This window comes from Leopardus geoffroyi, chromosome B4 (assembly GCF_018350155.1).
Source record: "Leopardus geoffroyi isolate Oge1 chromosome B4, O.geoffroyi_Oge1_pat1.0, whole genome shotgun sequence".
In the NCBI taxonomy this organism is placed as follows: Eukaryota; Metazoa; Chordata; class Mammalia; order Carnivora; family Felidae; genus Leopardus; species Leopardus geoffroyi.
Window position 1 is genome coordinate 95,229,394 of NC_059341.1, and position 13,951 is coordinate 95,243,344.

General features: G+C 43.0%; 1 protein-coding gene across 5 annotated transcripts in view; it reads left to right on the plus strand.

Moving 5' to 3' along the window:
- The window catches only part of MYRFL (myelin regulatory factor like), a 134,954-nt gene that overhangs the window by 84,387 nt on the left and 36,616 nt on the right, over nt 1–13,951 (plus strand). For all 5 annotated transcript variants that reach the window (XM_045465388.1, XM_045465391.1, XM_045465389.1 and 2 more), the window contains exons 12-13: nt 8,006–8,114; nt 8,863–8,972. In XM_045465388.1, the coding sequence (XP_045321344.1) occupies nt 8,006–8,114; nt 8,863–8,972 (219 nt within the window). The remainder of the gene's footprint in view (nt 1–8,005; nt 8,115–8,862; nt 8,973–13,951) is intronic.

Sequence of the window (13,951 nt, forward strand, 5' to 3'; positions counted from 1 at the left end):
GCCAAGGAATGTCCTCCTTTGCTGAGTGCATTCCAAAGAATGGTTGTAATTGTAGACTTTTATACTGATTGCAAAGCTGTGGTTCATGTTCGAAGAGCTGTGACCTGCTAGCCGGATGGGAACTCTTAGGGCTAGAAAGTTCTCACGTATATTTCCCGATTCCAGTCCTAGATACTGTGCTTTTTTGACTTCTAGAGAGAGATAAACTGTCTGCGTTTCAGATCACACCAACTCAAACTTATTTTTGCAATTGGCTATACAATTCCCTACAGGTCTTTTCTAAATGCAAATGGAAGATAACAAGCTGGGAAAGTCCTCCACAGCTCCTCTCGCCACCATTAGGCTTTCCCCACAGTTCACTTACCAGATGTCTTCGGGCGCTGCCCCTTGTCCGAAGAAAACATATTGTCTTAAAATAACAAGCTTCCCTAGAACTTCTCAAATCCCTTCCATGACACCTTCTTGTGTAAATAAAATGTCACCCCAATCCAGGCTCCAAATGTGGAATTTCTGTCTCCCCTGCCTGTTCACGGCAGCGTGATGGTGGAAGGAGGTTTAGTCCTGATTCGGGCAAGCGCTGGCCCAGGAACCTTGGCCCAGAGATGTCCTGTGCTTCTGTTTATTCTCCTGTGAGCAGGGAAGGCTCATGTTCAATTCACTTGTGTTAAGGGCTTCTTCTAAGCTCATATACGTGAAGCATTCTTTAGCGGGACAAATAGATATTATCATTATTTACTTGTATAAAATGCAAATTACATGTAATTCATTTATTAACTTATTTCATATTAATATATTTGTTTTTAATAGGTCTATCCACATGTATGAAATATAGATCTCTAGAAATCTTATCGTAGAGGCTGCTTTTAGGCAACAGACTTGAGCAATGGAATGTAGAAAGGGCTCACAGAGACCACGATGCTGAACACAGACAGACCGACCCATCAGGTGACCCACCTCAAAATATCCATAGGCCTTAAGTAACCAATGGGCTGCTTACAACCAGGCACAGTTACCAGGAAAGGGAAAATTCCATATGTCCCCATGCCTCCTCGCCTTCCCCATCCAACTACAACCCCCATCCACCTACCTCACTGCAGACAGCCTCTCCCTCATTGCCTGCCCCTCCTCCTGTGGTATATTCACTAAACTTCTATCTCCTTTGTTCTGCGTTGGGTGAATTTTTTCATAGCCCGTGCTGCCAGCCTCCACCCAATCGAGTGGCCCCACATTTGGGGGCCCCCGTCCAATGGGGAGAGACGCACTTACCAGTCCTGTTCACCATTACAGACAAAAGAGGCGATGATAATGCTGATGATGGGGCTGACAGATGTGTGAACTTTGTCTTCACCTCCTCCTGACTCAGTTTGCCCAACTTTTAAGAATAGCCATTCCTCCAAATGCTCTGGGAAGTGGGCCCTTGGTTGATCTGATTACAAGCATAGGACTCGAGGCAATTTCTCATTGTTAAAGGATGCATGATAACCAGAGCTGGCTTCCAGATGAGCTGTTGCAAAACATAGTGGCCAAACACATTGCCCAGTACTGTGATGATTGGGGGAGGGGGAAATAAATATAAGTTGCTTCCTTGCCCCGGCTCTGTGCATCCTCACTCAGGGCAATGGAGGTTGTTTTGTAGGTATTAAGCACATGAGCACTCTGCATAGAGAGTCCTGGTGGAGATCCCTGTGCTCATCTGGACACGTCTGCAAGACACGGAGAAGATAAAGCAGATGTGACCGAAGCCCGTGCCCTGGACCCACTGGGAAAATGAGGTCGGCCTTAATGAGGAGCAGCCTAACATATCCCAACGTTGTGTTTACTGATGTGACTACAGACTGCAGAAGGAAATGCAGCTCTTTCAATGGAAACAGCAAAATTAGGGTGGAGATGATATGCTGGAAAACAGAAGAGCATGAAGATCACCCAGGCCAATGCAAAAAAAGTGAGGAAGCTGAAAGTTGAATGCATCAATGCAATTTTATGATGAAGGCTGAAAACAAGGTTACAAGAGATTCCAAAATAAAAACCAGGAACGAAATCAGTTAAGATGAAAGGCTCCAAGGGCCAGGAGCCAGATGCAGAAGTTCCTCAACTTGGGGTGAGCCAGTGTTACTCAAGCTGCTCCTGATGCGAGACTAATAGTCTAGGCTGTGGCCACATGGTGGATAACAGGATCTCCCTCCCTGGACAAACTGTGGAGGCCCACAGACAAGAATGACTTTTCTGTGGTGCAGTTCTGGGGTTAATGATAGAGAAGCCTTACAGACGTCACCCGCCACTGCAAACTGAGTGAGTCCCTTTGATCTGGGCAGCACAGGGGCTGGTCTGCATCGTCTCCCTTGCTGAGGAGTGCACCTCTGAGCCCACCGAGCTGGGAGTGGTGAAGAGATGGGCACAGCCCTAGGCAAGAATGCCATGGACTCCTACTGTTCTTACCCAAAGTTCAGCAGTTTTTCAAGAATAAATGCTTCTCAGATTGTAAAAAGAAAGAAAGAAAGAAAGAAAGAAAGAAAGAAAGAAAGAAAAAAAAGAAAGAAAGAAGAAAGAAAGAAAGAAAGAAAGAAAGAAAGAAGAAAGAAAGAAAGAAAGAAAGAAAGAAAGAAAGAAAGAAAGAAAGAGAGAGAGAGAAAGAAAGAGAGAAATGATAGAGAAGCCTTGGGCGTGAGGCAGCATGACCACGATGGGCATGTACATTCAGGGTCAAAACTTTCCGAAACTGCCGTGGGCAAGGTCACCTCAGACACCTGAATTCAGCTTCTAGCTTCTTACTCAACCCATGTGGATGAGCAAGGTGTGGTGTTAAGTGTTGGCCAGTGTTTGGCTCCTGGAGGAGGATTCTGAGAAGGCACAGCCCTTGCCTCGAGGGCTTTCCCTAGGCCAAGTGTACACAGAGGGAGTGTGCAGCATGGGCAGTTTATATTTAACTTTGGAAAGTACAGCCCCACATTAGAAACCAGAAGAGCATTGTCTTATAGAAACGTTGTTGCAGAAGGGGTTTAGGTCCCCAAACCAACCCTGAAAATTTTCTTCAGCCAAAAATCTCTCTGAAGCACAATGGTAATAATACCATCAAACCCACAATATGCTTCGTCCAGCAATATGCCTTCGGGGGGAAATGCATTAAAGGATCCAGCTTAGTCACCAGGGGTCATGTTCCCTCTGGGTAGCCTGGACAGCCTCAGTGAGGACACAGCCTCCTCTGCTTCCTGTTGGCAGCAAAGGTCACCCATGAGGGCTCATGCAGGAACCACGGGGATAATGAAAAGTAGGCAAAGCAGCCACAGGATTCCCAAGGGTGCAGGGAATGGGGAACTGGGTGGGGCCTGGCTAGTGCAAGGCCATGCCACGCTGGCTCCTGATTGACAGGGATTGTTCTGCTGTTTCACTACCTTCATTCTTTCATGGCTTTTTCTTTCATTGAAGGTTTGGGGTGTCTATAACATGTGAGCCACTCTGCTGGGCACTCCAGAGGTCCTGAGATCAACTAGATGTGAGACTTGCCCTCAAAAATAGAACTTAAAAAAAAAAATCTAAACTCTGAGTAAGAAATATTCATTGCATCTCCAATGCCTAGGATAGCACCTGGCACACAGTAGCTGTTCATTAAATATTTGCTGAATATAGGAGCTCACAGTGATAGCTGTGTGCACAGGGCAATGTGAGATTGTGACTGCCCCTCCCTCGCATGGCCTGCAAGGCCCTCCCTGCTCTGGCCTTAATCTTTACAGTCTAGTAATGCCAAACTCCACCCTGGTTGGGCAGACATCATTCAGGGAACTTACTCCCTTGGCACTTTACTCATGGTGTTCTTTCGGTCTAGCATCGGGTCTTGGCCTCACCCTTTCTGTCCCTTCTTTCTACCCTGCATCTTTCCCTGACTAACTCCTTTCTTAAATTTATTCGTATGAGGTTTATTTATTAAGTTATTAATTTATTTAAGAAATGTTAGTTGAGTGTCAACTACATGCAAGGAATTGTACTAGAAACTGGTGATTTGGTGGTGAGCAGAAAACCATGGCCGTAGATTTGTCCTCATCCTCAGGGGGTATATATCCTATAGGGAAGACAGATAATGAAGGTGACACAACTTTGTCTGGTGATAACCAGATAAGCACTATGAAGAAAAACAACAGCTCCCATTGGCACACAAGGCAAAGGGATCCTTCCTGGTGTTGGAAATCAAGAAATGCTTCCCTGGTGAAGGGATGTTTAAGTTGGGGGAGAAGGTAGGAGAGGGAAGGAAGAGTTTCAAGGCTGGGAAATGCCCGAGCCAAAGGCCTGAAGCGAAAGGAGCAGAACTTATTTGAAGATCAAAATAAGCCAAGATCTCAGTGGGGTTTTGCCATCTCTAGGAAGTCTTTCTTTATGCTCCCCTAGGAATATTTTGGGGTCCTCCTTGGAGCTGCCAAATTCTCGATCCATAATTCTATTTTCATCCTGCATTTCTCACATTTTCATTTATGATGGGTCTGTCTGTCTAGTCCACAGACATTTAGAAAAAAATTTTTTAATGTTTATTTTTGAGAGAGAGAGAGGCAGAGTGGTGTGAGTGGGGGGTGGGGGGGGGGTGGTGCAGAGAGAGGAGGAGACACAGAATCCAAAGCAGGCTCCAGGCTCTGAGCTGTCAGCACAGAGCCTGATACGAGGCTCAAACCTACAAACCGTGAGATCATGACCTGAGCTGAACTCATTGGCTTAACCGACTGAGCCACCCAGGTGCCCCACATTTTTTTAAAAATTTCATTTAGTAGGTCTAAATTTTAGGAAACTTGGAATGTGTAATCCCAGAGAAACAATATGCTACAAAGTCAAGACAATTAGAAAACTTATTTATTCGTTTTCATTTTGTTTTAAAGTTTTTCTTAATTTTTATTTTGCTTATTTATATTTTATTTGAATATAATTAACACACAATGTTACATTAGTTTCAGGTGTACAGCACAGTGATTCAACAATTCTGTGTGTTATGCTATTATCATCACAAGTATAGTTGCCATAAATGGCTATTACAACCTCAGTGACTATATTCCCTGTGCTGTAACTTTTATTCCCATGACTTTTCCATTCCATAACTGGAAGCCTGTATCTTTTTTTTTAATTTTTTTTTTAGCATTTATTCGTTTTTGAGAGATAGAGTTTGAGTGGGGGGGAGGGTCAGAGAGACAGAATGAGCCACAGAATCCAAAGCAGGCTCCAGGCTCTGAGCTGTCAGCACAGAGCCTGACCCGGGGCTCGAACTCACAGACCGTGAGATCATGACCTGAGCCAAAGTCGGATGCTTAACCCACTGAGCCACCCAGGCGCCCCTGGAAGCCTGTATCTTCCACTTTCCTTCACCCATTTTGCCTATCCCCACCGTCCCTCTGGCAACCATCAGTTTGTTCTCTATACCTGCTTTTTGCTTGTTTATTCATTTGTTTTGTTTTTAATTGTGTTTGTGTTTAATTCCACATGTAAGTAAAACCATATGGTATTTGTCTTTGTCTGACTTATTTCACTTAGTATAATACCCTTGAAGTCCATCCATGTTGTCTCAAATAGGAAGACCTCACAATGTTTTAATGGCTGAGTAATAGTCCATTGTATGAATATACTACATCTTCTTTACCCATTCATCTAAGATTGGACAGTTGGGTTGCTTCCATATCTTGGCTATTGTGAATAATGCTACAGCAAACACAGGGTGCACATATCTTTTTGAATGAATGTTTTCACTTTCTTTGGGTACTCCTCAGTGGAATTACTGGATCATATGGTATTTCTACTGTTAACTTTTTGAGGAACTTCCATACTGTTTTCCACAATGGCTGTACCATTTTAATTCCCACCAACAGTGCACAATGGCTGTACCAATTTACATTCCCAACAACACTGTACCAATTTACATTCCCACCAATAGTACATTTTTCTCCACATTTTGGCCAACACTTGCTATTTCTTGTCTTTTTGATTCTAGCCATTCTGGCAGGTATAAGGTGATATCTTACTGTGGTTTTGCTTTGCATTTCCGTGATGATTAGTGACACTGAGCATCTTTTCCTGTGTCTGTTGCCTCTCTGGATGTCTTCTTTGGAAAAATGTGTATTCAGGTTGACTGCCCATTTTTAATCAGATTATTTGTTTTTTTGTATAACTTCTTTATATATTTTGGATATTAATCCCTTATCAAACATATCATTTGCAAATATCTTCTTCCATTTAGTAGGTTGCCTTTTTGTTTTGTTGATGGTTTCCTTCACTGTGCAAACGCTTTTTATTTTGATGTAATCCCAATAGTTTATTTTTGCTTTTGTTTCCCTTGCCTTAGGAGACATAAAATGTTGCTGTGGCTGATGTCAGGGAAATTACCTGTGTTCTCTTCTACGAGTTTTATGGTTTCAGGTTGCACAATTAGTTGACCACAAACTTTTAAAAGCAATCACTTTTTAAAGTCCCAGCACTTAGTGTAGTGCATGGTAAGTTGAAGGTGACTGTTAAATGTTAGTTGAATAATACAATGAATAAATGAATTGAACCAGGCTTTTGATGACAGCAAGTATCAAAATAACAGTGAGCTCAAAATTATACTTCCCAAGAAGTACCTGAAATAGAGTTTGCACAGTTAGCCAGGTAAGTGTCAAGCCACAATTTTTCACAATCAGCTGAACTAGTGAAGGACAGGGAACTTTTAATGATATCAGAGGAGCTTTCCAACTCACCCAACAGAGTGGGTCAAGGGAGGAGTTGAAGGCCATTTCAGGGTTTTCATAAAACAAGAACAACAAAGCAATTTTGGTTACTCTAATACATGGATGAATGTCAAGGCAGTATAATTTTAATTGCCACGAGACCACTGGTTTTGTAATCATTATATCCTAAAAGAAAATTATAGCCTAAGAGAAAATCCTAAAAGAAAAAGGGTGGGGTGCCTGGGTGGCTCAGTCGGTTAAGCCTCTGACTTCGGCTCATGTCATGATCTCGCTGTTTGTGAGTTTGAGCCCTGGGTCAGGCTCCGTGCTGATAGCTTGGAGACTGGAGCCTGCTTCAGATTCTGTGTCTCCCTCTCTCTGTTCCTCCCCCACTCGCACTCTGTCTCTCTCTCAAAAATAAATGAAGATTTAAAAAATTTTTTTAAAAAGAAAAGAAAAGAAAAAGAGCTACTAGCATTTTACTTATAGAATAAGGTCATTATAAAAATTGATTCTGCTATTACCATGAATACATTAAAAAAAACTCAAAAGGAAATCCTTTGAATGAAACATATTTAGCTTTAGGAAAAATTCACTCTATTGTGTATTACTATCATTTTGCTGGGACCCAGTGACATTATTTTGAGGAATTGGCAGTGGAAGTTGGGAATACCTTCAATAACCTGTAAAAGAAGTGAGCTCAGAGAAGCACACCATCACTGACCAGAGTGGTTCGGGGGAGAAGCCGTCTGTAGGAGAGGAAAGTCTGGATCTTGGAAGGTCCAGCAGGTGAACAATACAGCCTTGCAACCTGCCACTTGAGGAGATTTTCTCCAGTGAAATGTCCAAAAGCAAATCAATGGTATAGTAGTTATATCCATTCCTCAAAGGTTGTTACTTGAACTAAGCATTTTCAGTTTGTAAATACAAGGTTGGCCTGTATTTATTTGGTGTTTATACTGTATGTCCATTTGGAAACGATGCCTTGCAATCCTGAGTGTCGATATTTTCTCTCTAACGTGATCAGTCTCCATTCTCAGAAGGAGAGTTCACCCCTCAAAGGAGAGAAAAAAGGCAAGAGTAGTGAATGGGGGAGCTTTCACCCTGTAATTTAGACATAAAAACTCTGTCTCAGTTTGTCAGTGGATGGAAGTCATTGATATGGACCTTGAAGCTTTGGTTTCTCTGAGGAGAAAAACAAACTTTCCTTAAAATAGTTCGGACAAGAGGAAAGAACTCTGCTGTCAACATTCCTAATTTCTCTGGGTCTCTTTGGGCATTGATTTGAATGGGAAGTATCTAAATGGGTGAAATCCGCTCTTCTTTAATTAAATTAGGTTGACACAAATGAGCAGCTGAGACGAATAGCCCAAATGAGGATTGTTGAATACGAGTACAAACCAGAGTTCGCATCTTCAATGGGAATAAACACTGCCCATCAAACAGGTATGCACACAAATTCCCTTTTTAATTTTGTGTTGTCAACTCTTAAAAGTTCAATTCCCTCTTTATGTGGAGATTGTGTGCTATGGCATTGATTTCCTCTGTGAAATCCATAATCACTAGAACAGGAAAGGTGAGAGAAATTTCTGTGTCATCTTGACTCAACACCCCCATCCCTACTCCTACACTCCAAGGTACTGGCAGAATATGTTGAATACATTGTTTCTTTTCACTGGAATCATCTTGCTCAGAGCTGGGGGGCAGATCACAGCTCCAGCTGTAAAAGGCAGACCCGGGAGAGGGAGAGGTGTGGAATAGGTCAGTCTAGGTCAGAGAAGGGGCAGAGTGGTGTTTGTACTCCGATCCAGGAATCCTAGAGAAAGAGGGACCATTTAGGTGGCAAATCCTCCTGCAAGAAAAGAAAGGAAATCAAGCTAACGCCCCACCCTTACTTCTATATACAGGGATTTGAAGGTATTTACTCCCTCCTTCCAAAATCCGGCCCAGAGTCTCAAGGAAAAGTCAAGAAAATGACACCCCTGCTTTTAATCCTTTGGTGGTTATGGGCTCAAAATTCCTTCTTTGCTTCAAATGTATCATAGATCAAAGCGAAAGCTGTGAGGGGATAAGCATGTATTTGCAAAGATGTCCTGGAGGGGGCTGTCAGCCTTCCATTTTGATGTAGGCTAGGGAGGATGTTCTCCAGAAAGGTCTTTTCCTGACTAAACCTGTTGGGAGTGTTTGTGTCTAGGAATGATCGCCCAGGAGGTACGAGAGATCCTGCCCAGAGCTGTAAAAGAGGTCGGTAATGTCACCTGTGAAAATGGGGAGACGCTGGAGAACTTCCTCATGGTCGATAAGGTAACCACTGAGTAGATCTGCCATTGGAGCTATGATGCCATGGTGAACCCCTTTCTGTGGTACCACAATGCACTGAAACTTCCAACCAGGAAACAAGACAGTAAAAAGAAAGCTTCACTCAGCTATGGAGTCATTGGTATCAGTTATGCTAAGCTGTTCAGAGGTACCAAAAAGAAGCCCCATAAGGCAAAAAAGAAAAAGGAATATGTAACAGTGACAGTAGAGTGGAGCAGGTCTTAACTGTCGGAGAAAAACTGGCTGGGGAAAGTCCACTTAACAGGAGCACAACTAAAATGTGACCCAATGTCATGTGAAATAGTGACAGCAAGATTTGATCAGCCTTGTCTTAGAAAATGGAACTCAAACTTGAGGAAGTGTAATTTATCTCATCTAATATACTTTAGGTTGTCATTAGGATCAAATAATTAAATTCTTAGCCTGATTAAAGGCTGAATGGAGTGTTGATTTTTCTTTTCAAGCATAGTTTTTCAACAAAGTTGTATGTTCCATTTTCATAACACATAAAGTGGGTCAGTCTTAAAAAGATATTCATGAGCCTCATCGTTTTTTCCCAAGGGCCCATCTGAATTCTTTGATATTCAAATCATTCTCTTTTGAAGGAATGTCCCCATCTTGTAGATGAGCTCCCCTTCTCTTGGTAAGGGGTCTAAGGCTGTCATTCCCTTGCTTGCCATTGCTGTGTGTGTGTGTGTGTGTGTGTGTGTGTGGCTTGAGTGGTTCTCCAAGCTCAGGTTTATGAATTCTGTGAAATCCTGCATTTTTTGCAAGGTTGGCAAATTCACCCTGCTGCTGACATGCTGTACATTGCACTGTTATATTTGATGCTGGAGGGAAAACTGATTGACATGGGGATGTTATAGTTGTAGGGAGAGATGTCTGAGTTGAGACTAATTTGTAATCTGTCAGTTCACGGGGGCAGTGCTTCTCAAACTTCAAAGTGTAAGTGTATCAGTGAAGGAACTTACAAAAATAGGACTCTGATTCAGCAATAATGGGGTGAGACCCAAGATCCTACATCTCTAACCAGCCTCTAGGTGATGCCAACTTTTCCACCCTCTCTGGTCAGCAAGCCACACTTGGAGTAGCAAGGTGGATAGGTGCCTTTCCATGCTGGGTCCTTCCTCAGTCTTCTCCTTACAAGTGCTTGGACAACAAATACTTAGATAATGGGCCTGGATGGCCTGCTCTGCCCCAAGACTGCAAGGACAGAGGGGCAGAGGTCGAGTTACTTAATCCTGCTTCCCAGACCCATCTCGAATAGAAGCAGCTCTTGGGTCATGCCCTCAGACCTGGGCTACCCTTGAGAGGTTTATCATGAGAAATCTACTTTTAATGATAAAGTACTGAAGTTTCCCAATTATTTACTTAAAATATAAGATAAGGGTGGGGTACCTGGGTGGCTCAGTCGGTTAAGTGTTCAACTTTGGCTCAGGTCATGATCTCGTGGTTCATGGCCCTGCATTGGGCTCTGTGCTGACAGCTTGAAGCCTGGAACCTACTTCGCATTCTGTCTCTCTCTCTCTCTCTCTCTTTGTCCCTCCCCTGCTTGCATTCTGTCTCTTTCTCTCTCAAAAATAAATAAATAGTAATATATATACATATATATACATATCATATATCATATATCATACGTATATGATAAGGGATATTCTGAGGTATTCATGTAATAAGGTCATCCTCACTGTCTTGCATTTCCAGAAGCTTCCTGGGTGAGAGAAAAGTACGTAGGTACAGCCATCAAGCTCAGGGTGCAGCCTTGGGAGTGTGTCATTAGGTTACCAAGGTAGGGCTCTTGGGGTTACTCATTTGGTAGCAGCCATATCTCTTTTGGCTGTGGTCCTCTGCTGGAACACCCAGGGAAGAGATTTCTGTGTTTTCTGTGTAGGTAACATCCGTCCAGGGCCTTATGATTGTCACTCTTCAGGAAAATCGTTAGTTCTCCCCTGGCCCAGTGTCTTCCCATTCCCAGTTGAGTTGAATGAGGATAGTCAGGATTATTTGCAACAGCAGTTCTGAGGGCTACCCACTCCCTCAGTCCTCCAGAGAGGCTACAACCCAAATTCATTCCTAAGAAGGCAAGCCTAGAGCCCTGGGAAAGTAAGGGTTGGTATTCCTATTGCAGGCAGCCAGGCTCATTTGTCATTTGAGAAGCAATCCATGCCAAGGCAGCATTCAGTTTATAAGTAAATCAAACTGACAGGAGTCCAGAATGGACAGGTTGTGATTCTGTGAGTAATAGGATCTTGTAGTGATTCAATCTATGAGGACATCACCAAGACTGCCCTCGTTTACAGAATCTGTAACACTAAGAGAAGGTGAACACCTCCATGCTCTGAAGCCTGGCCTTCCACCTTGGTTCACTTCTGAGGATAGATTTCAATTGCTGGTTTAATCCTCAACACTGTGAAATATCCCTCCACTACATTATAAATACTTCACAGAATATCTCCTTTATTCTTTCTTATTAAGAACATGGGTAATGTGACTCCTATTGCCCCATGCTGTTTGTTAATTGTACAATGGACAAGATATACAGGGAGCCTCTTGGTTTCCTGGCCTCCTACCCATTTGTGTGGGTGCCATGTTGGCCTTGGTTGCCATATCCAGGACTGCTTGTTTTAAGGAACTTCTCTAGGACTTCCTGGGCTTCGTGTACCATAGTAATAGGTCAGGTTCAGTTACAGTTTCTCCCTCTACACTCTATTTCTCTTCCACTGAATGTCCCATTTTTATTTTTTTATTTTAATTTATTTATTCTTAAATGTTTATTTTGAGAACAAGCATGAGTGGGGGAAGGCCAGAGGCAGAGGGAGAGAGAAAATCCCAAGCAGGCTCTGGGCTGACAGTGCAGAGCCTGACATGGGTCTCGATCCCACAATCCATGAGATCATGACCTGAGCCAAAATCAAGAGTTGAACGCTTAATTGAATGGTCCACTTAGGCGCCCCTGAATGTCCCTTTTTAATAAAGAAATTTTTGTTGAAGCTGAAGTGCAAACTAGAAATGCACATGAAAATGTTGAAATGTTGCTCTCCGTGACTGTGCTATATTTTCCATATGCACGTTTTGCAACGTTATGGCCAAGTAAGAAACAGAAATGGCTGGATCTTTACAGACTGCCCATGTAACCAACCAGAGCTGGAGATTAGTGCTGTCGGTCAAAGTTGGTATAAGTCACCTTTGTCTCTCAGGACAGATGACTGTGCACGATGAACTTCTCTTACCTGGGATAATTTGCTTCTTCTTACAAAATCCTCGTGGTTCGTGTACCCCAGTGAAAGCTCAGTGATGGGAGGGGGCTGGTCCTGAGAGCCAGGAGCCATGGCAGGTGACCACCGCAGTCTAACCCTGCATTAGACCGTGAGGGCTTCGCTGTTTGGCTTACTCATCTGTCTCTTCGCTTGGCAACTTTATTGATTTCTGTGATTATTTAGGACCAGATGGCTACATTTCTTGAGCAGTATTATTAGGTGTGTTTGGTGTAAGAAAAATGTGCTCAATAAATGTAAGAGTGGCCTGAAGTGAATTTACAACTAAGCTTCTAAAAAGATGAGATTCACTCTGCGAATAACTAGGCCTTGAGTAATGTGTGTGTGTGTGTGTGTGTGTGTGTGTGTGTGTGTGTGTGTGTATGTTACAGTAGCATGATATAAGCCACCCTACTATGCCTTAATATGTAGTTACTTTTCATTGGTTCTCTTTTCCTTCAACTGTAATGTGGCAGGAACTGTCTGAGTCATGCAAAGCTCAGTAAGACAGGGTTCCTATCTTCAAGCAGCTAAGCGGGGTGTCTAAGCGGGGTGATGAGATAGGACGTAAGAATAGAACTCTGAATGACAGTGTGACAAGTACTGTGGGATGCGCAGTGCTCCTGTCTGTGGACACTAGGCAGGGGTTCACAGATAAGAAGGAAGCGGGGGACCGAGAGACAAGTGACAGAAGACAGTGGTGGACCTTGGGGTCCAAAGGTGTGACTGAGGGTGGAGCATCACAGATGGCCTTTCAAAGTTTCCTTTTTCTCATGCACAGTATTTGATTAGACACCAAGTGCTGCTGTTCTAACTTTGGTGACATCTCTTGTCTATTATCATCCCTCTTTATTCTCTTTATGTTTCTCACTTTTCTCCCTAAAACAAAAACAAAACTAAGCACCTCTAATCATACGATCTCCCTTTCCCACTTTGGCTCTTCACTGGTTTATTGCTAACCCTCCACAATCTGGATGGAATCTTCTGTTTCTAACTCATTTCCTAACACTCACACCCACTCCCCCCAACCCCAAAACACCTTCATAATACCATGTCTCTGCACACATGGGCACATCTGGTTTGCCTATCCCCTCCCCTACAACCTTTATTTTCTGTTCTCATGCTCACCAAAGTTTGTTGCTGCCTCAGAGCTGTTCTGTTGAGTGTTCTCTGCCCTTAAGACTCTTTCTTTAGATGATCTCATCATTTAGATCTCACTGCCAAGACCTTCCCTGACCACCTCATCTAAAATAGTCTCCACATCACTTGGTTTCACTGTTTTGTAAGATTCAGGACCACTGAGAGGATATGTAGTGCCTTTGCTGTAATTAGAAAAAGGTGCCTCCTCTGGGCCAGTGCAGACCCCATCCAGCCCCTCAGCTGGGATTTTGTGAAGGGGGCACATTGCAAACTTCTTCACAACAGCCTGGAGACTTCTGTCCCTAGCTGGAATTATCTTATTTGTCTATTTATTCTTTGCCAGTCTCCCTGGTTAATTGTGTGACTCCAAAAATCTTCTATATTTTTCAAAGCTATATCTCCTATACTTTATTTGTGGATTCAAGCCCAGGGCTTAGAGTACTGTAGGAATTCAACAAATACTGGTTGAATGACCTAATGAATTCTGTGATGCCTTGATTGATCCTGTCTCTACATTGGCTTAGGCTTCTGAATATAACATCTTCTAGAGTATTTATCATATTGTGTTGT